The sequence below is a fragment of the Accipiter gentilis genome, chromosome 7 (genome assembly GCF_929443795.1).
Source record: "Accipiter gentilis chromosome 7, bAccGen1.1, whole genome shotgun sequence".
Classification (NCBI taxonomy): domain Eukaryota; kingdom Metazoa; phylum Chordata; class Aves; order Accipitriformes; family Accipitridae; genus Astur; species Astur gentilis.
This window is the reverse complement of record NC_064886.1, coordinates 34,114,494-34,136,336: the sequence shown is the minus strand read 5'-3', so window position 1 is coordinate 34,136,336 and position 21,843 is coordinate 34,114,494. Positions and strand designations below refer to the sequence as shown.

The following is a 21,843-nucleotide window of genomic DNA, read 5'->3' as shown; positions in this document are numbered from 1 at the left end:
AAGAAAATCAACAAGATTATCAAAATTTTACAGTCAGTCCAAAGGACAGAAAAAGGTTAACCGACTTGCACAAATTCACACAACATGTTTCTGCTTGTTTCTGGCCCCTGGCTCTTCCCTTGTGGATTACACAAAAAGGTTCTAGTGACATCTTTTTCAGGAACGTGCACTGCGAGAGTAGTTGAAGCACCAGAAGAGGTTGCCCAAAGAGGCTGTGGGAATCTCATCCTTGAAGGTTTTCAGAACTTGACAAGGCACTGAGCAACTTGACTAACTGCAAAATGAGCCCTGCTCTGAGGAGGAGGCAGACTATGGCCCCCAGAGGTCCTTTCCAACCTACGCTATACCTCAGATTAACTCAGTTATCAGTATTGTGAGATACTGACTTTGTGTCAAGTGAAGATTTACACCTTGCATATTTTCTCCACTTGAAATACATCTAGGCCAGAATAATACGGATTACCAATACACACACTCAGTCAACAGATGCAATAGCGGCTCACCTAGACCAGCTTTTGAGTGCTTAGAAAAACACTTTGTAGAGTGTGTAACGGATCAAAATCTCCCTGCTGTGCATACCGCTCCCTGGCAGTCCTTTTGGCTCACGTTCTGCAAATACATATGCCAATATTTACCTAGGCTGCTTTTAACAGCTCCATTCAAAGACATCTTCTATAAATGCTTGAATATTTTAATAATATGAAAAAAGCACAACAGCTGAAAATATCAGAAGACCTATTTATTATATCATTGGCATAATCTTTACTGCAGGCCTTTCAGGTTTTGGTTATCTTGGTTGGTTTTAAGCATATAGGCTACTTCGTAGTGAAAGCCTAGTGCTAATAAGATAACTAAACTTTTTCCGTAATAAATCAACTATCAATTAATCATTCCTTTATCATAATAGATAAAAAATAGAAATTAAATACTAAGGCAATCACTGAAAAATCAAGTTACTAAGGCTTTCACTAAAGCTTTCTGTAAAAACTGTGTAATTAGCAGAAATGACGGTTCTGCTCACTTACTTGAATAGTACGCCAAAAAATGTCTAACTGTGAAGAGAAGCCCAATTTTATCAGTACCTGCATCCTACTTAGTTCAACACTGAAGGATTTTATGTAGGTCCAGGAATGTTATCCCTGTCATTAGTATCAGCCAAGAAATACTGCAGCTGAACCACACACCAGATCTTCTACCCAGAAGTTCTGACATTTCCACAAGCTTTCTATTTCAATTTACTTACTGTACACCAATGTAAGATTTGCCTACTCTATGCCGCAGCGTTTAACCATACATTTGGTGTTTTCTGTCATAGATGTATTTTTCTGCACATACAGCACATTGAACACACATTTCACCTGCATTAAACATTGCACTGATTAAGAGGAAACAAATTCAGACACAACAACATAAACATTTAGCAGTTTGACGTAAAATACTCATTTTAGCAATATAGCCTTTTCTTACAAATGGTATAAAGCAAACCATAAAAAGATTCAAACAAAGAGCCAAATCAAATGTTACATAAATCAAATGTTCAAGAAGGTTAAGTTAAAAAAAACCTGTAAATTTTACTGATAAAGATTGTTAGCTATGTTAGCATTATTTAAATAAAAAAGAACAACTTATCAAATTACATGCAATTTAAATTTGCAAAGCGTAACAACTCTGTCAGAGAATGTTATCATTGAAAAACATGAGTCCAAGCCAATCTAAATTCTCCAAGGGCTCATACTGTTGTGACAATACCTCGCTGTTAAAAATGCTGTTCTTCAACATTCTGCAACAAAATCCAAAACACTCTTGAATGATGTTATTGATGAGCTTTGTTTTTTTCTTGCCTCTATAAAACGGAGATAACAGAAAATATCAAGACAAATGTTGATCCAAACACTGCAGTTTTAGAAAATGTTTCAGCAGAACACTTGCCACTAAACACTCCCCCACATATCCAAAGCACAGCAGAAATGTTATCCACCCCATCCATAGATAGCACCTCTGTGTAAGGAATGTACGTATTAAACACAGTGAAAACTGCTAGAGAGATTTTCACAAACCATCATCAGAGACGAAGCTGAACAGATTAAATATGAACTTTCTAATAAACACAGGGATTAATTTAGAGTCCTTAACTGAAATTCTTATCCTCTTTGTATCCTGTCAGGTGGCACTGGAAGGTTCAAAGGCTCACTAGTATTTTCCCAGGTTAGTTCTCTCTCTCCAAGCACGAGCCCTGACTGAATTACGTTGGAGACCATTCTAATGCTTAACGTGCGCACAGCATTGAACTGACACAAAGCGCAATCCAATTGGTTCCAAATTCTATTAGCCTGTCCTTTCTTTTGCAAGTCAGTTCGGGGCAAAAGCTGAAAACTAAGCTGACAGCGTATATGATTAGTAGAAAATAAAATTATGATTACTTGCAACTGTAACCTGTAGTATTTCTTGGAAAGATCAACACTTGTCCGTCCTTTCTGAAATGGATAAGACCACAAAATTAAATTCCAGTGATTACCCATTTTTTTTACTCCACTCAAAAGACAGTTAATTTCTTCAGTTGTGAAATCTTTTCGGGTTCTTTTTCTCTTGTTTAAAGGTCTTCTGTTCACATCCAGGGAACATATTTCATTGTTCTGCAAATATTTATTTTGGTGTCATTAAAAATTATGTAAATTTACATACTATTTTGCATTTGGAAGTAACACATTATTACCGACAATACGATCTAAGTAGTTCTAAAGAAATGATCACTATGTCAAGAAAACAATGGCTCTTCAAGGTTTCTTCACGGTCACCCACTTAGTGAAATACAGTATTTTTCCATGACTTTTACCTTCATTGCTGTCATGCCTACATATACCTTTAGTATGTTTATGCCTTTAGGTTTCTGTTATTTCTATACCATGCAAGTTGTCATTAATGCAGGAAAAAGCATAACTCCATATCCATTATTCAGAAAGGACTGCCAGTTGAAAAATGCTTAACTCATTTCAGGGATAAATCAGTATGACTAGAATACAATCAACAGAGGAATATCTTTTTAATAAGGTTCGCTTTGCTACTGGGCTCCTGTTAAAGGCGACTTAGAAAAAAAACAACTATGTGATTCATAGTGATTTTATTTGTACATTTATAAATATGTGAGTGTATGATTAGGCTTTGCATAACTAACCTTATCTTTGTGAAGTGAATATATGCAGTTTTCTTTTAAGCGCTGACATTCCTGTTTGCACATTTCTTTGACTCTTTGTCTCTTCAAGTTAGCATCTTGGGTTTTTTGGAAAGCTATGAAATTGTGAACAAGGCCACCTCTTAGTTACTTTAAAATAACTGAAATCTACTGTAAAACTGAATATAGTGGTATAAAGGAATATTTCTTCTAATGAACTTGAATATGTAACTGCTGCTTTATTAGTATTATCTCATTTTCATTAGATCTTTTTCTCATCATTGACATAAACACATAAGGATTATTTGTGCATTGGAAGCAACTAGCAAATAACAGGAATTAACTCAAATATGAATAGTACTATGATTGCAAGTACACAAACATATCTATCTACATTCTCAGCCATTTGTCTCCAATAGCAAGCACAGCTGCTTTTCTCAATGCTCTGACCTAAATGCAAAACCTGATCATTAACTTACACTTATTACAGAATTGATTTTCTGGTAATACTCACACTTTTCATATGTCGGTATCAAGTTATAGTCATCAATCAAGCTAGTATTTTTACTATGTTCATCTCTATTTGAAGTATTAGATTTGTTTTTTCTAATTGGAGTCAAAAGAATACCTTAAAAAAACCCAAACAATAAAACATTATGCATCTTTCTTAAAAAAAAAAAAAAAAGAAAAACCACAACACAAAACACAGGTAATGTTTTAGGAATTAAAATTGAAGAGAGAACCATCTTTTGAGCCATACTACTATCTGGTCTTGGAACAAAGACTGGAAAATTCAGTTTATTTCAGAAAATGTTTGCTTGCTTTGCACTAATATATTAATGTAATGGGCTCTCGAGAAATAAAGTTGGGTTTGGTTTGGTTTGTTTTGTTTTTTTAATTTATTTTAAAAGACCTCCATGGCTATCATGGCTAAATTCATTAATTTCTGAATCTGGAGGGGGGAAAATGTTTTTAAAATTTAAAAATCAATCTCCTAGCTTTTACCAGAAATTAGTTAAATAAAATGATGACATAAACAAGGTTTTTGGAAATAGAAGACTAAAAATAAATTCCTGATGGGTGGGCTGATTTTTCAAAAGAGAATGTTTTTTGAAGTAATATTAATGTTTTAGAATTTAAGTACTAAATTAGAGAGCTGCTTCAGCCTACTTTAAAATTTCCGGTCATCAGTCATAAGAAACAGTATTGGTTACTAGTTGATGAATGTAGTAACGTATGACTGTAGTTGGAGCTCTGCAGGATGTACCTACAAACACCACATGTGCAAGAAAATTCCTTGTGAATTACGTAAAAATATGTATCTGCAGGGTAAGGAAAAAAACTATAACCATTACCTTTTTTGCTACATTACAGAATAAAATACTGTAAAAGATACGTACTCTGCTATTTACAAATGGACAGTTGGGTATTATGAAGAATACCAGTTTTTATGGGCAACTGATGGTTCTGTAAACATAGGGTTCCTAAACTGCACTGCAGAAACTGATGGAACTTATATTCACTTTTCCATCTCTACCTTGTTACTAACACCTTATTCAACAGCTCATAATACAGGACAGGTAAATAGATCTCCTGTACTTAATTTTCTGACAGGTTGTTTTCAGTTACTTGCTCTAACATTGTTGTAGACATTAAGATTTATCCTTTTAGCTATATAGTGCACACAGATCCAAGTCCTTAGCAGAGCTCCAAGCATGAACAGAAACAGATGTAATAGGGTAACACGGCTATTAATAGAGTGATGCTGAATCAGGAACAGGCAACTGTACTGTATTCTGATCCTGACTATACCTCTCCACTTTAAAAATTAATGCCACAAAACTGAAAAATAGCAGATGGCATATAAGTACCCCTGACAGGATTCAAAGCAGTATCTACAAAGTGCCAGATAACTTTGTTGTAAACTAATGTGCATAATGGAATTTCATTATTATAAAATATGCATTTTCTGGCCTATTAATATAGAGATTTTTCACAGAATCCACAGAAGAAAAAACCCTAATTCCCTATCCACAGCATCCCATGGTAAAGACCTGCAAAAGAATTACTTCGACAGTAAGGGCTTTTTGAATTAATTTCCAAACCAAGCCCTTACTTTGGAAACTATCCTTTTTGCTCCTAAAAGTTGTTATTTCTGTATGCAGTCTTTCTTTCTTCACTGGAGTCAGCACTAGTTCTGCAAAATATAAGAAGGACACCAGTACAAATGCCAGTAAGTACTAACTGTTTAATTTTCAAAATGCCTCCTTTAAACCAGAAAAATATAGGATGTACTTTTATTTAATTCATTAAGAATTATAAGCATCTTACATCCCTAAGTATGTAATATTAGAATGAAATGACCTTGTTATGATGTCATACATCCATTCACACTTATTTCAACCTAATATATTCCTTTCTATTAGTACTTGACTAACCGTGGCAAACAGGACAGTCTCATCAAAGCCTATAATGAGGATATATTACTACTGCCAAGAAATACACAAGATACTCAAAACTGAAGTGGATAGTTCTGATCTCACTTCGTAGAAATCATTGGTAAATCAAATTAAATGAGTGAGTTTACAAAAACAGACCATCAGAATCAGATGAAAAAAGTTCAGAATTTGAAATAAATCTAAAACAATAGTTACAACTACTAAAAAAAAATCATAATTACTCTCATGAGTTGCATATCTACTGTTGTTACAAACTGCTAATTGGCGAAGTTCCTTTTTATATCTTTCTTCAGCTTCCAGAATGACTTTATGAAGGTCACACTGATGTGGACAACTTTGCAACATCTTGGTAAAGGTTTTACTACTGAAGGATAGTCCTCGTGCTGTACAGCCTGGAAAAAAATAGGATATAGTAGAAACAGCAAGCATGAATGCTATAGAAGCCATCACAAAATCCAGCATTTCATTTTGCTCACTATAACGTACAATCTTACTTCCAGTTTTCTATATACGCATCTCAAGAGACTACACTTTACATACCTTCTTGAAAATACTTCTCGTTTTGTACTTGCTCTCAAAAAAAAAAAGTTTTCAACATGACCTATGGGACCAAGTTATACTGCACTTCAACTCCAGAAGTACTAAATGAAGCACAGATCCTCTACAGAAGTAAAAATATTAGTGGGATGGGAAGAAAGGGGCCTCAGTTCCCTTTGCACATTTATCCAGGAGACAGAACATAAAAGATACCTTTGGTATACTTGGAAACTTTCTCTGTGTTGTAACAGTTAACTGTATTAACCAGAATAAGTAAGTCTAGCTTAGGTATGAATTTTCTCACAGGAAACCTTCCTGTTCGTTTTTGAGGACATTCCTAGGGTAATTTATGGTTTAGTTATTCTTGGATGTTCTCACAGTTAGTTACATCAGCTGAAGGAGAACTTCTGCACTATGAGGAATTACAACAAGGGCACTGGTACATATCTGCAATATTCTTGCCTAAGATAAAGCAGTGCTAAAGCTCAGGTTGAATTTAGTTTGACAACTTGGATTCATTTGCCTAAATGATGTCTAAAGGTGGGTTATGGGCCTTTTTCTTTTTTTTTTTTTGCAGTTGGGTATGTGGTTTTGGGGGTTTTTTTTGTTGTTTTGTTTTGATAATAAAGAGACATAGGCTTGATTATAAAATCCACTTATGAATCCTGAGTACCAGCAGCATTCTTACAACCTACTGATAGACCATGTTCAGGAAGTAGAAGATGGGGTAACTGAGGCCTGCAATCATGAATAACTATAAAACTGCCTGCCTGTACTTAATAGCAGTAAGGCAGAGAAACAGAAGCGCTGCAGAATAGTTAGGAGGCTTAGCAGGGGAATACATGAGGGAACTAAGCAGGGCTATATGTTTTTCCTCCCTCCTTCCAATCAGAGAAAGGAGGAAAACACCCACTCTTCACTATTCTTGTAAGTAGAGTGTCATCTTTTAAGCTGCTGTATATTCTGTTTGTTAGCAAACCCACATTAAGAAAAGATACATAGACCAAAACTGGAATATGTAAGCTTTATTTCAATATTTACATTTTATTTTAGGCACAGAAACGGGAAAGGAAGAATTACATAATAGGTAATCCAATAGATGTGTTAAAATGTTTGTAATGTCAGTTCACTTACTGCATTGCTGACTCTTTAAGGCTTCTTTTCTGGACTCAGGAAAAAGACAGACCTAAGATAATACTTACCTAAACATCTTAAATCTGCCATTTTATGGGATGCAGATGTAGTTGAAGTACTTTTTTCTTCCTTGTTTATCTCTGAGTAGAATGAATGTTGATCTAAATCAGGAAGGAAAAAAACACTAAGAAAATGCAACCTATCTTTTTCCATGGTAATCATGCAACAATGTACCTATATTCAATTGTATTTTCTATTTGTAGACTATTGAAGTTTAATTTACATAAGAGCAGAAAATCCAAATGAAATTTCTGAAGTTAAATGGATTGCATTTACAGTTTTGTAAATCCAGAATAATTACATTTAATTCAGTGCTTTTTCATCACTCTCCCAAAGCATATTACTTCAACGTGAACACAGCAAAATAACCGTGTAAACTTACATTGCTGAACTAAGCCTTACAAACTTCATTTCCATTTGGAATCAGATGCTGAAAGATGTGATGTACTGGAATAATACTTACTCTCAATTTAAGTAGGTATAACCTGGGGATCAGCTTGGTCACCTGTAAAGCGACCATCCTGGCAAATACTAATCTAATGAATAATTATAAATTTTATAAATTAACAGGAAACTAAATTATGAGTAAATATTTGATTGAACAGATCCCAATTCTGAAATAAATGTATGAGACTAAGAACATCAATGCAAATCTGAAAAACATTTATCTTAAACATGTGTTCAACATGTAGGAATAGCTTCAGGTAAAAGTCACTCTAACAGGTAGGTTCTATCCCCAGTCTTACAAATACAGAACAAAACCAGCATCCTTGTGCATGTTTTATTAATAACTTTCATTGTTCAGTACGGATTGCATTCAGACTAAACTTAAAACATTTATCTGCGATACATTCATTTGAATAGTTAAAATCAATTAGAAAAAGAAAGCTAAAATATGTATTAGAAGAAGAGCAGAATAAATAGTCTACTGGTAAAATTGTATACAATAAAAAATTCCAAAACTATGCAAACAATTAAAGGATATTATACATACTATCTAAAAAAGGAGTATCTTTAGCTATTTGTACCTGGTCTGCATGTCTGTTTCATATTTTTAACAATCTCTGCTGGTTGTTTAAATAAGCGTTCACTGGGAAGATCAAAATGTAAACAAATTAAAAAAAAAAAATCAAACTTCACAACATACATTTACCTGTAAATTAATACATATATTGTAAAGGCAGAATGAAAAACACATTAAATATATAAAACTCTGAAAAATTTATTCTAATTATCCCAAGTTACAGGGCTTATAGTATCCAGCACATAACCATTGTGTGTTAGAAATCTCTTTTACCAAAGATCTGTGATTAACATTCCTTGCAGTGCTGTTCAGCAAGTCTGTTCCAGCATTTGGATGCAGTGCTTTCAAGGCGTGCTGGCTTCCAGAATCATCTGCAATTCTGATTTACGTCAAGATTACTTAATGCACATAGAACTTTCACAAGTTCTTCAAAATACTGCAGCCTTCATCAGATGTAGCAATTGCTCTAAAAGGCAATTAATTTTCTTCTTTTCTTACACTGATTAACTTTCATGCAACCAACATGCTCCTATGATATGGTGATCATGTATTTTTCTATGTCACTGACTACCTCCAAATACTGCAGGATCAAGGAGCTTCATCCATGATTATGCTTGGGTAACTCCTGTTTTCACACAAATGCATATGCAAGGAGAGAGCTTTTTTCCCCGCAAGAAAATTAACTTAATAGTTTTGTGCTTCAGAGGTCAGAATAACAAATAAAGAAGCTGTGTGAAATTATGCTAATCAGTAGCAAAGCAAAATTTGCCCATATGTTCCATGGAAAACACCCTAGGGCTCTTGATAATTTCTGTGGTAGTTGAAAAGTTACAATATAATGCATGAAAGGAAACTACACAGGAGCAGGGTCCTGCCAGCCACATAAAAAAAAGCACATAATGTGGAACTCAAAAAAAAGGAGAAACGTAGTTTTGTTCTTACTCTCTCATTGCCTGTCTTGAGGGATATTCCAGATATAAATTCAAGATAACAGAATCTGTATTTATCCTTGCATGTTGCCTATAATTAATTTTTTATCAATAGAAAAGATAACCATAAGAAGCAAAAGAGGAAAGTAAGAAATCATGTAAGAGCAACAAGCAAGAGAACAGTGAATGACTAACCAAGGCTGTATCTTTCTCTTCCCGTGCAGGCAAGCAACTGAATACGGAGGGGAGAAAAGGCGGGGGCGGGGGGAGCTTTTTTCCCTAGTTTGTAGGCACTCCATTTTTTGCAAAGCAGTTCCATAACTGCTGTTTTCCTAGAGTTCTTTGTTGTTTCATCCAAACCAATGCGTCAAATCTTGATCTACTGAATCAGTGAGAATTGAGGCAAACACTATGGATGCGTTTTCGGCACTATGTTGAAGGCATTAGAATATGGCCTGTAACAGGCTATCTATACAATCCATCAGAAGCCTACCATTCAGAGAAAAAGATCAGAAGCTTTTATTACTAACTACAGTGTCTATAAACTTTGATCTGTGATGTCAAAAAACACTTCCACAGAATATTCTCTAGTGAGCCACCAAAAGGCTATGTCTTTTCACTAGAAAAAGACATAGTAACAGAGAATTTAAAAGGCCGACACTGAATTTGGAAATTACTAAAGAAAAGCAACATAGTATTTCTGCTTAGGTGTAAGATACTTACCTTACTTGAAGAATAAACTGATTTTTTACACAAGCAGTTTTTTCATTTATATTGTGACTTTGAAGTACACTGTCTGTTTGCAGTTCATTAACTGAACATGGAATATTAGTCTGTTCACTTTTTCTAGTAGAAGCATTTACTGGATCCATAGTGTTCATTATTTCATTTTTCAGTCGAGAAGAATCTACAGATGGAGCAAGAACCTGATCATCTAACTCAGAGGTCAACTGTTGACAATGTATTTCTTTATGTGTTCTTTCTACATAAGTTTTTGGATCAGCAGGATTCACTTCATGGTACTTTGATGCTTCAATATTTGCTTCTGAAGATCTGTCTACAAATACTCTTCCTTGTACTGCTTCCTGTATTGAAAAATATTAGTTAGTGACTATACAAGCTCTATAAAAATATTAAATAAATCTAGTAACAAGATTAACTAGGATAGACCAGTCTAACTCTGAAGGCAAAACAAATTCCAGAGAAGCTTCAAAAACCCCTAAGCTGAGAGCCAACAAGACAGCAGTGCTGCTGGTGTTGAAGGCGTAGTTAAGTGATAATTTCAGGCTGAAGCAATGGATTTGCTACTAATACAAGGCACTTATAGAAATTAAAAGATTTAATTAACTTAAGATCCAGCTAAATAACTAAAAAACTTGCTGTTCCACACCCAGAGATACCAAGTAGTTACACAGAACAAGGAAAATATCAAACAACTTCTTCCGCTTATGTTCACATTTTCCATCACCATCTATCCCATCATAGCTGTATAATCATGGGCATTTCATGCATGCAAATATTAAAATTATAGGTTTAAGTGACCAGCAATTAAAAATAAATCCAACTCTTGTTTCTCCAACCTAAATTATCTCAATTTTGTAGAAAACCTGGTCTTATAATAAACTAAAATGTTTCATAAAAATACAGACACCTGCATTCTCTGATTGTCCTGCATACTTCTAACTTTGTACAATATGCAGTAATGGTAAAAGCTGCAGGTTGTAGTTTCACACACATCCAATGTTTTCTCTACTTTTCCAGCTTACACTGAAATTATCTTAAGAGCTTACTTTCTGTTTCTCCCTAAACTCTTGAAAGATTTGCTTAGTTTTATCCTACTTTGGTAAAGAGGCCAACCTCATTGTGTTCTTTTTCAATCAAGTTTATTCTGTGAAAAATTTCTTTTGCTTTCTTCCAGTAGTCTTGTAGACTTCTTTTTCTGACCTGCACGTCCAACTCTTCTGCATTGTTCACATCTAATGAATTATCATTTATTTTCAGAGACAATTGTTCAGCTTTATGAAATAAAAACCAATATTATTATTGCAAATTTTATCAATTAACAGCTTAATAAGTATTTATTATATTTTAGTATGCTGAGGGACAGCCCCAATAATTTAATGCAAAATATAACCTCTGAATAATAATTTTTATATAACTTAAATTTACACATAAATGTCAATACACTTCAAATATAAACAGCAGCTAGAAGAGGTGAGCTTGCAATCATAGTTACTATTAGCTGTTTACACGATGCTGTGCTCTAAAAAATTACTTTATCGTGGACTTAATCATAACTCTATAGGTCTTTTACCAGTATGGATCTCCATATCAATGGACACTGAAAATCACCGCACCTCCTCAGTCTTAAAACTCTCAGTTATGTTTTCAGTATAAAAATGTAGATACATGCTCTTTACTAATTATCAGTTGTATAATACCTTCCATGTTTTAAAGGACAAGGTATCTTTGTTTCATTGGTAGTATTATACACTTAATTAAAAAAAACTTAAACAGGATACTTCAAAATACACTCTACTTTAAAAATAAAGATCAAGATTTTTTAATATTGCAAAATAATTGTCGTCATGGTGATTTCAGGCTTCATTATCTACTGGTTTTGTCTCTAGATACAATGGTACATACCCAGGAATAGAGTACCAATTACGTGTTAAATGACAATGTTCATATTTTGCACATAATATGTAGATAGGGAAAGCTTTTGAGAACTGGCCTTACATATGCAGGTTTCACAATGCATTATTGCAACATCAATGGAACTTTTACTTTTCTTTTTTTCTGCCTAAACGCCATGATCAGTCCATTGTGGCAATTACACAGCTTTTCTGCAGAAACAAACATCTCGGAGTACACTGAATTACAAAACTGCTACAGTTAAAATCATGTAGAAAGTCAACAGAACTTAAAGATGGAAATTATCTCTGTAATTTTTAAAGCAGTAACAGTAAGCTTACTCATTTGTTTGCAGTTTTGTAGCACAAAAGTAGCAGCTTTGTTTAGTTCCTCATCCTGAGACTCAGTTAATACCTGAATCATAAGTGGAAGACCATTGTTCTGGAGCAGTTCACGCTGGTTTTCTTCTAAAATAGGACATTGTACAGGAAAATAGATTAGTTTCAGCCTCATACACACTTAATCTTACAATAATTTTAGAAACTAATACTAGTAACTTTCAGGGCAATTCTGAAAAAGAGACTTTCATTATGGATCTAAGCATGCTGTAATGACCTACTACCTGGGTCACAGCAGAAGTGCTCTAGATCACACAGGATGATTTCACCATAGCTCAAAGTTCTTCTAAGAAAACTGAAGGACGACTGAGACAAATTCTATGATGGAGATCCAAACTCATTTAATTGTCACCTAAAATATTTTAATTATGGCTTCCATATTTCTTTTCCTCTGGTATATACTCCTAAAGTATATACACTACATTTATGTAAGCCTTGAGATGCAGAGATATCAAAAGCTTAAAGTTTATAATGAGCAAAACTCTAATAAAATTAGTAGTTTAATCCTGGTCTAGCTAATCTGTTCCTCCTTGTTAACTATGTAATTAGCTAGATTTTTTTATTGTGATCTCATTTGCAGTATGCATTCATAAAACTGACAACTTTGTAAAAATAGTTCTTTGTTGTCTGAACTTGATAAAACAAAGGAAGCGACAAAAGATGACATATGATTATTTTGTCAGTGTTGACATTTTAAGAAAAACTTTTATTCTGTTGGTTTAATCATATTTGTTTGAAAGACATTTTCCATTAAGCTTTGTTTCAATTAATTCTTCATGAAAAAGTGTCTTTTAAATTTTCAGATTTATGACCTGCTGAACTAATTATTTAAATTGTTGTTGACATTTAAAGGATGATAATCAATCAGGATTTTTGAACATAATCGCTTTTTCTTTAATTTTTGAACATACATGAGAAAAACCAGTAATATAAATAAACAGTGATCAGTATGTCACAATCTCACATTCTGTTTGCTTGTACTACCATAAAATACCAACCCAAGTGTTACATTTCCACCAGCTATGCTTGGGAAAGCCCTGAGGAGCCTAGCAAAAACATTTCAGGGTTACCTACTGCTTACGTTACTTCAAAAACAATACTGTTATATAGCTTTTTTTAAAAAATAATAGCTATGTAAACAGTAGACAGACACTGTATATATTAATAGCCATCAAAATAGAGCTCAAAAAGACTTATTTAGTATGTATATATTGTAGTAGTTTTCAGGTCTGGATGAATTTTACCCTGTGATACCTAAGCCCAGCTCTGAATTCCTGCATAATAGTCTACTTTTTTCTAAGCTCTTAAAGATACTATCTGTTAACAGATTTTAAAATTTAAAGATGGAACATTATAACAAGCATTTTTTCCGAATGTTAATATTACATTATTTAATAGACCTTTTTCTCGTGTTCCAGTCTTGATGAAACACCACCATTGAAGTAGTTAGTGTATGAGAATTTAGTAGAAACTGACAGAAAGAAAAAAGAAAAAAAATCTTACCACAAACTTCAGTACAGTGCCCAATTGTTAGAATAATACTAATTTTTTCTCCAGTATTCAGAGTGTCATTGGACAGCAACTTCAGTAGCTCTGACACAGTGTGATACTTTGTCAAGACAACACCCATGGCAGCTATTATGTTGAAAATAATTTGAAGAAAAATAAACTACATAGTAAGGCATCATTCAAGTATAAAATGCTGTTGTTCAAGAGAACTCTACAGACCTCTAAAAAGCCTTGGGCCTGCACAGTCCCTCTCTTCTCTCTCTCTCATTTTAACTCTTCAAATTACAACACTCCTCCTGGTGCTGTAATTCTGCCCATGCTGCTCCCCATATCCAACACTGCCCTTTCTCCCAGCTTGCGCTATATGGAGATGTGGTAGGAGATCTGATAAACAGGGGCTCTGCAATATGCAAGTTTTGTAAACCTCTACTGAGCTTCTCCACATCCTTTATCAGTTCCAGAACAGAGCAAGAAAGCAGAGAATAAGGTTTGACACACAGTCTACCTGCCACAAACAGAACTAGGATTGTTTCTGGTAGAGGGCAACCTCTTCCTGAAACTGGGAACACCACTGCTAGTACATACATGCTGAAACCTCATCCTGTCACGTACCAACTTCTTTGAAACTAGACTCAAAGCTAGTGCAGGTATATGCTTTAAAACTTTTCTGAACTTCCATTAGCAAGCACTTATGACAGAAACGTCAAACATAATCGTGGCCAACAGCACAGATTCATCAGGCTCATGGTTTCTCAAAATCTTCTGATGGAATACACACAGACCTCATTAGGGTAGCACTAGCCACACAGTAAATCAGAGTAAAAGTGTGTTATGCAGACATACCACATTTGTTCAGCTCCACACCTGAGTTACTAAAGCCTCCTAAAGCTTTCAAAGTTTATTAGCTTAGGCATAGTCCTACATAAACACAGCTCTAACTCCAGGATCAAAGCTGATTGCTACACCCAGTTCTCAGCTTTACTTAGACAAAACTAGCTCTAGCATCTTATTTTTAATTTTCAGTATAGTTTAAATTTCACTGTGTTTATTTTAGCAACAATGGGAAAGTAACCCACCTCAGATGAACTGAACCATTCCCCATATACATATTTGAATTTTTAAAAAATGTGCAATATAAACTGGGATGTATATAACTTAATTGCCTTTTAGCATCCATTCATATCACTTTTCCACCAAAACCAGACTTTTAAAATTGGATTTTAAAATTACCATATATAAAAAATGGTAGTGGTCTTTTCACTCACAGTCATTAGCAATGCAGGCATCCAGAGTCTTTGTTACCACTACTGCAAGTTTTGTGCTTGAGTGACTCATACAGGAATCATGCATAAGATTGATGAGAACTTTAGCTAATGTATCCAATCCTCCAACAGAAACAAAATATTTCTGCACAGATGCTTAGGAAAAAAAAAAAAAAAAGAAAAAAGTGTCTTAAATAATACAAGTTGCAAATTGTTTTAGCTTTTTATCAATCATCACATTTATTCTGTGCATGTATTATTCATTACATTTCTACCCATACAACAGAACTGAAGCTGGATATATATTAATCTCAAGAAATGTAGTAATTGTCTTATACAATAGTTACAGGACACACATGGCCCTAATACATGCATACAAATGGCAAACATTATGCCCAAGTTCTAACTCATTGCTTTCAGAGACGTAATAATGATAATATTTGTAAAATACTTTTAATAAAAATAGCTTCCGTACAGTTTTTACTGACCTTACTAAGTGTAGCCAGTTGTGGCTGTTTGTGCATTTTGCCACAACGCAGTGTACATAAAGATGGTGGAATACGGTTTTCAGAGTAAAAGTTGGAATAACAGCAAATCAATTTGTAGAGATTAACAAAAAGAAATAAAACATTTAACTATCAAAATAAACTTACTTTTACAAAAGAAAAACTATTTAAAGCTTGAGGTGAACTTACAGTTATTTGCAACTGTGAGACCAACAAATGAACAAATAGGACGAACTATCTCAGGCTCTGTGCAACTTTCGAGCCACTCTCTGGCATATGGAAAAACTGAACAGCATATGTTTTGATTATCTTCTGGAAAAGTAAAAAAAAAAATGTAATATGAAATTTCAGTTGAACAGTAAAAATGAAAACAGACTGTTGTCACTTTGGAGAAATACTTTAAACTTTTTTCACAATTTTAACAGCAACACTTACCATTCTGAGGATTATTAACACAAGCACAGAGAGCACTGCAGACTGAAGACCACAGCTGATAGCACTCATTAGTATTTTCATCTGACAGATTCATCTCAGATGTGGAAAGTGTTGTTCTGTTAAGAACAATGCAAACAAGTCCCAAATAGTCAAGCAAACACAAGTCCTAAATAGTCTATCATTTTTCTATTTGAATTGCAACTGTTTGTTTACCTGAATAACCGTAGCAGAAGACCAATGCAGCCTGTATCTCTGACATAGGTTTGCCCACTTTCTAAAAAAAGAACACATACAAGACTCCGAAGACACATGCAACTTAAGAGAAAATCTTAATGTCAAATTTAATTTACATAGGTGTATTCTGTTTCCATTTCCTAAGCATTATATGCTTAAATGCTTATCCCCAAAAAAACCAGAATCACACCAACACTGGCAAAAATGTTCCATTTCTTTCTGTTTTTTTTTCTATACGTGGTCAGAAACTACTGGTTTGTATTTTTATTTTTTTTTTAAACTATAATTTCATTTTCAGAACGAAAACACTGTCTGTCATTTAAGGAAATCCCAGTGAGCTATGACCTACTTACACACTTTGGGTTCAGTTACATGCAACCATTCATCTTTATAAATTAACTTTACCAAAACATTATTTATTGAGCATTCCAAATTTCTATACTACAGACTGGCAAAGAGAAAAAAATCGATGTTATAAAATAGAGGAAAAAAAACAACTCACTATTATTTGAAACCAGTACTAAGATGACATAAACGGACATTCTTTTCAAGTTCACACCAGAATCCTTATTCATTAACAATAAAATGAGGTCTTCAAACAATGCAGAGGTACATAAAGTTTGTTGACAATAAACTGAAACCAGAAAATAAAAACCATTAAGTCCTAAAGCAAGACATTCATAAACTTAAATTATTTTTGTAATACAGTAACTAGACTCTCAGTTGCATCCAGTATGTGGTGAGTGGAGACAAAACATGACTATAGTGACTGAGGGCTGCCCCCTGTAGCCAGTTGTAAATCAACCAGTACCTAGGCAAACTTTGGAATAATCTACGAGTCATTTAACACTTCCTACTGAGGAGGAGTAGTAGTATAGCTGTCTGGTATCATAAACACATGCTGTTTACACAAATCAGCAAGGTGCTTCTCCAAATCTGGGGATGGACAGTAAAGCAAGCAGTAGCACCTTTACTGCCCCTCACTTGAGCTGATAATCTTGTAATCTGATTTTTTGAGAGAAAAAAATAATGGAGACAAAGCAAAAGTAGTAACATGGGATCACAACTCACTCAGAAAGAACTAATAATATTACTTATTATTACCATTACTCTCTATTATAATTCCTAATGTAAATAAAGCTGCTTCCTTTACTATGCAATGAACACTTGACTTTGCAAGATCATTTATAAACATCAAACCACCAATTTCTCGAAAATAATCACTTGCTTCACCTATAACAGAAAAAAAGAACAAAAGTTAAACTTCTGCTTTTGTTTCTCTGTAAATGAAAACCTTCCAAGATTTTATAACTTTTCAAGCCTTACATCCTTTAAATATTTTATTTTTTTTTTTTTACAGTGGCAACCAGCTTCTTAACATATACTGCAAACAGAAAATTTTGTTGTTTCTAGGGAAAAATGCTTCTTACTGTTTTGTTGACAAATTGAATAAATAGTGATCAAAGCCTCTTTCTGAGATACAGGGCAGTCCATCTGGTATTTAAGACATTCAAGGAGTAAGTTCAGATCTGTTTTCATATCTAAGAACAAACATAAAAAAACTTCATGTACGTTTTCTTTATATTAATCTATTTAGTATTACAATAAACCTGCCCAAAAATGTAGTATAACTATGTATTTAAAGGAAAAAAAAAAGTGAGCAAAAATGGAGCTATGCCACTTCTATCCACTTTTAAATAACAAAAATACTTAACCTAAAAATATTCCTCTCCATAGTTTATTTGACCATGATTTCCTTTGCTAAAGTAACAGTCCTCTTTTAATATTTCTTTCATTACTAGTAACTGTTAGTAAATGTGATGCAAATTACTAAACATTAAATTCACAGTTGCAAGGTGTATTAAATGTATTTAAGTGAATAATACAGAACCATGAAAATACAACTGAAAATCTACAGAGTGACTAGGGAAAAAAATCAAACAAGCAAGGCTTCCTATATGATATTTAGTTAGAGAACACTTAATCACTTACCACAGCAGCTAGAATCTTGAATCAGGTTGTTAGGTTAGCAAGTTAACACAAAGCATTTTCTGGGCACCTACATACAACCCTAGGTAAGTAAACCACTTCGAAAATCTGTTTCTTACTCTTTGGGGTATAATAAAAATACTTATTTGATAATTATTTGCAACAGTAACAGCAGATACTGTATATACATTAAAAACTTGTAAGGTTTGGGGTTTCTTAAAGGAGTTAAAATACAATAAAAATATAGGTAAATATTAGCAAAAAAGGTGACTTTGTGGTGGTGGCATTTACTATTTGAAGGTTTGTAATTAGATTTGTCCTTTAGCTATCCAATACAGAATCCACAAATTTGGCAACAAGGAAAGTGAACATTTCCCCAACAACTCACCACCCCATGACAGACCTATGACAGTCTAATAAAACTTTGTAAAATTGATGCAGATAATAAATGAAAATTACATTAGGTATCTTACCACACTGTTTTTTCTGCACCTTTTGATTTTCCATTTTTGGTTGTATCCCTTTTCTTGTTCTACAATAGCAAGGAAAAAGCATTTTCTTTTCTGTTTAGATTAGCAGTGTTTGTAAGACCACATGCAGTATAAATGAAATAATTTTTCTTAAAATATACTCCAATTTTCTGGTTTTACGCTATCATCTGACACACACAGAGTTTAATATGCTCTTGCATGGCAAAGATTTTCTTTGGAAATACAGTATTTATAGTTACACTGCATTTGTAACTACTGTGTTATGTTTTGAAAGCTTAACATCTTGCAGAAATCAGACGATTCCATGCTACCACTGTGTGGCACCAAAACCATCTCTGTCATTAAAAATATACCTAGCTCTGTGTCATTTATTACAATAAATCTGATACAATTTTCCTTACAATAGGTTGCCAACTCTGTCATCAGCCAACAACTAGCAGTAAGACCATCAAGTAATGTTATATGGGGATCAAGTGTGCCCGACATCCACTATAAAACATTCAGCCTCCTACTGCAACTCAGTGAGCCACTAAACCATTACTATGTTGTTTTATCAGTATCGATTAAAACCAAAGACAATGAGCATGAACAGAGATGTTATTTCTTAAACTAAGAATTTATTTTAGTTCACCAAAGAAATTATCACATTACATGAACCATATAAACCAGAAAAACCCACAGCATTGATTCTACATAAAACTAATGTGCCAGCATCTGAGAGTTAGCTGAGCAACAGTCAGAATGAAATTCAGGTTTGGAAGCAGAAAGATGGTCACTTAACCACACCCCAAGTCCCAAACACAAAGAAAGATTGATGCAAGCATCACAGTAACCTATTTCAATCTCTCAAAAATTATTTAGCTCTAGGTAAAAACTTTATATCAGTGATAAATCCATGTTAATAATAAATTAGTTATCCTTCTGAAAGTAGAGCAAAGGCTCTAAGAAACATCAGTGTCATCTTAATGAAGACAGTCAGCCCTGCTTTCCATTTAGGGTTACTGATTGCTGCCATTCATTTGCTGCTTCCATTAGTTCATATGCTCCATACACAACCTTACAGTAGCATTGGTGAAGCACATGTTTTGAGAGGGAAAGTTTAAAAGTTTATCTTCCTTTACCCTTTCAGAACTGATAACATATAGGCATTTCATTTTCTTGCAAATCTAACCCTGCCATAGTAGCGGAAAGCTTACAAGTCTTCCTCATCTCCTTTTGCCTCTACTGATACCACTCTGTTAGCCTAAGAGAAAACAAAAACTACCTACATACTTCTTAACAAAAGAAAAGCTGTAAAAATGAGCTCAGTTTGGAGCTAATTTCATTTCAGTAAAGTTTAATTAAATTCACATTTACACAACTAAAGAGCCTTCAATAAAAGAAGCACAAGGTTTTTTTAAACACTATAGAAAAAAATGACTTGACCTTAACTAGATCTTTTTCTTTTGCAACATACAGAAGGTACACAAATACTACTTACAAGCCAGCCTACATTAAAACACAAATAGCTCAACTCTGTTGTGGCATCACAGGGCAAAGATGGAAAGACGAGTAACAGGATTTGTTGCAATAGACTTCAGGCAGATGTTGCATATAAAAGAAAATAGATTACCTCTTCCCCTCCAGCAACATCCCTTCAAACCTCAAAAAAACCACTCTTAAAAAAAAGTACAGATATATGAATCTGTTTGTTCAGCAGCATTAGAGCACACAGCTTCAACATGCAGAAAGACCAACACAGGAGGTTAGGGAGTTCTCATGGAGGCTGATGGGGACATCCCCAGTCAGTCAAGGCCTGGGCTACTTCACTCACCCCCACGCAGCCACACCAGGACAGAAACAGCCAGTCTCAGGGGTCTTTTTCCTTTTTAAAACCCAGTGGTCAAATCCTGTACATTAGAAGAAGTCCGGATTGTTGGTGTCCTGTTGAAATCAAAATTCACACTGGCAGCTCAGGAAGCATCCGCTAACTTTTGAGAAACACTGTCTGGCGTTAACAGACCTTTGAAGTCCTCCAGTGCTATTTTAGCATTCATCCCATGCCTTCTCCCTCTCAAAAGAGCCATGTATGATTTATAGCTCGTCACCAGAGTTCGACTTTGAAGTCTTAACAAGTACTCCTGATCATCCCAAATATAAAAAGAACACAGAGATTTATTAAAAAAAAAAAGAGGGGGACCAAGAGTCTAAAGGTGAAACGGCAAAATCATTCTTCTGCCAGAGCTTTTGGGAGGGGTGGGGAGTACCAGGAGGATCGGAAATAGGGCTCGGTTTAGCTACCTGTTGATCCAGCAGCGGGAGCGGTTCTGGTCAGCCACGAAGGGGGCCCTCCCCGCCGGCCTGAGGAGAGCGAGACACCGCCCCGCCGCCCTCAGCCGCGCGCCTTTCCCGCCCCGCCGCGGCGCGCGCGGGACCCTCCCTCAGCCGCTTCCCCCGGCCCGTCCGAGGAGTCGCCTCAGGCACCGCCAGGCGCCGTCGCCTCGGGGCGGGGAGGCACCGCCAGCCGCGGCTCCTCTCGGGCACCAGGACACAGAGCCCTGTTAACCTTCTCCGAGCCCTGCGCCAGCCTTAGCGCGGCTCCAGGCCTACCTAGGCTAGGGGGAAATCACTCGGGTTTCAACGCAGCTCGGTTTCTGTACTCTGCGTTTTGGAAACGGCAACAACTCCACAAAACGCAGTTAGCCGTCATCTGACATTTGCCAGACGCAAAGGGCGCAGGAAAAAGAATCTTTCACTAGATGAATACAGCTGAAAGAACCAGGCTTTCAGGCACACAGTCCCTTTCCCTGATGTCGTTGAAATCAATAAGAAGTGTTACAGCTTTCCCTAGCTCTTCTCACAGTTAGATCCCCCCACCATCATAGTTATGTTAGCCTTTTTGAACCTGTTGGAAGTCCTCCCCCTCGGTCTAAAAAGCAGCTTTTATTAAAAAAAAACCAGCTCTGCTGCAAACCAGGTAAGCCAATCTGTAAATGCAACTTACCATGCCAAAGAACAGCTGCTGCTTTTCTCTTTCAAACGTGAAACAGAAAATTCTAGATTAAAAATATTTTTTTCAGTATTTGGTATGATT

The 21,843-nt window shown here is 35.0% G+C and overlaps 1 protein-coding gene across 11 annotated transcripts; it reads right to left on the bottom strand.

Annotated features, from left to right (window-relative positions):
* Window positions 1-9: 9 nt before the first annotated feature.
* Window positions 10-21,840, bottom strand: TERB1 (telomere repeat binding bouquet formation protein 1). 11 transcript variants are annotated; one of them, XM_049804938.1, is made up of 22 exons: window positions 21,754-21,840; window positions 20,251-20,693; window positions 18,753-18,811; window positions 17,721-17,831; window positions 17,395-17,523; window positions 16,793-16,924; window positions 16,270-16,330; window positions 16,057-16,172; window positions 15,811-15,933; window positions 15,119-15,271; window positions 13,848-13,979; window positions 12,288-12,413; window positions 11,170-11,327; window positions 10,036-10,397; window positions 8,388-8,449; window positions 7,368-7,460; window positions 5,850-6,020; window positions 5,286-5,366; window positions 3,684-3,797; window positions 3,173-3,285; window positions 2,421-2,633; window positions 10-1,843 (listed from the first exon to the last, which is right to left on the bottom strand). In XM_049804938.1, exons 3-22 carry the CDS (start codon window positions 18,784-18,786, stop codon window positions 1,814-1,816), a joined length of 2,514 nt encoding a protein of 837 aa, XP_049660895.1. In that variant the 5' UTR covers window positions 18,787-18,811; window positions 20,251-20,693; window positions 21,754-21,840; the 3' UTR covers window positions 10-1,813. The 11 variants fall into 11 exon arrangements, 10 of the variants coding, with proteins under 10 accessions (XP_049660895.1, XP_049660900.1, XP_049660897.1 ...); XR_007506655.1 differs by lacking the exon at window positions 21,754-21,840 and having other exon boundaries at window positions 13-609; window positions 1,750-1,843; window positions 20,251-21,031; XM_049804944.1 differs by lacking the exon at window positions 21,754-21,840 and having other exon boundaries at window positions 13-609; window positions 1,750-1,843; window positions 2,516-2,633; window positions 20,251-21,031.
* Window positions 21,841-21,843: the final 3 nt, after the last annotated feature.

Coding starts and splice junctions, on each gene's coding strand:
- TERB1 (XM_049804938.1), bottom strand. CDS start 18,786: ATGGAAAATCAAAAGGTGCAGAAAAAACAGTGTG. Junction 8,450..10,035: donor CAGTTTATTCTTCAAGTAAG/GTAAGTATCTTA, acceptor TGATCTTCCCAG/TGAACGCTTATTTAAACAAC. Junction 5,367..5,849: donor TAGATATGCAACTCATGAGA/GTAATTATGATT, acceptor TATATTTTGCAG/AACTAGTGCTGACTCCAGTG.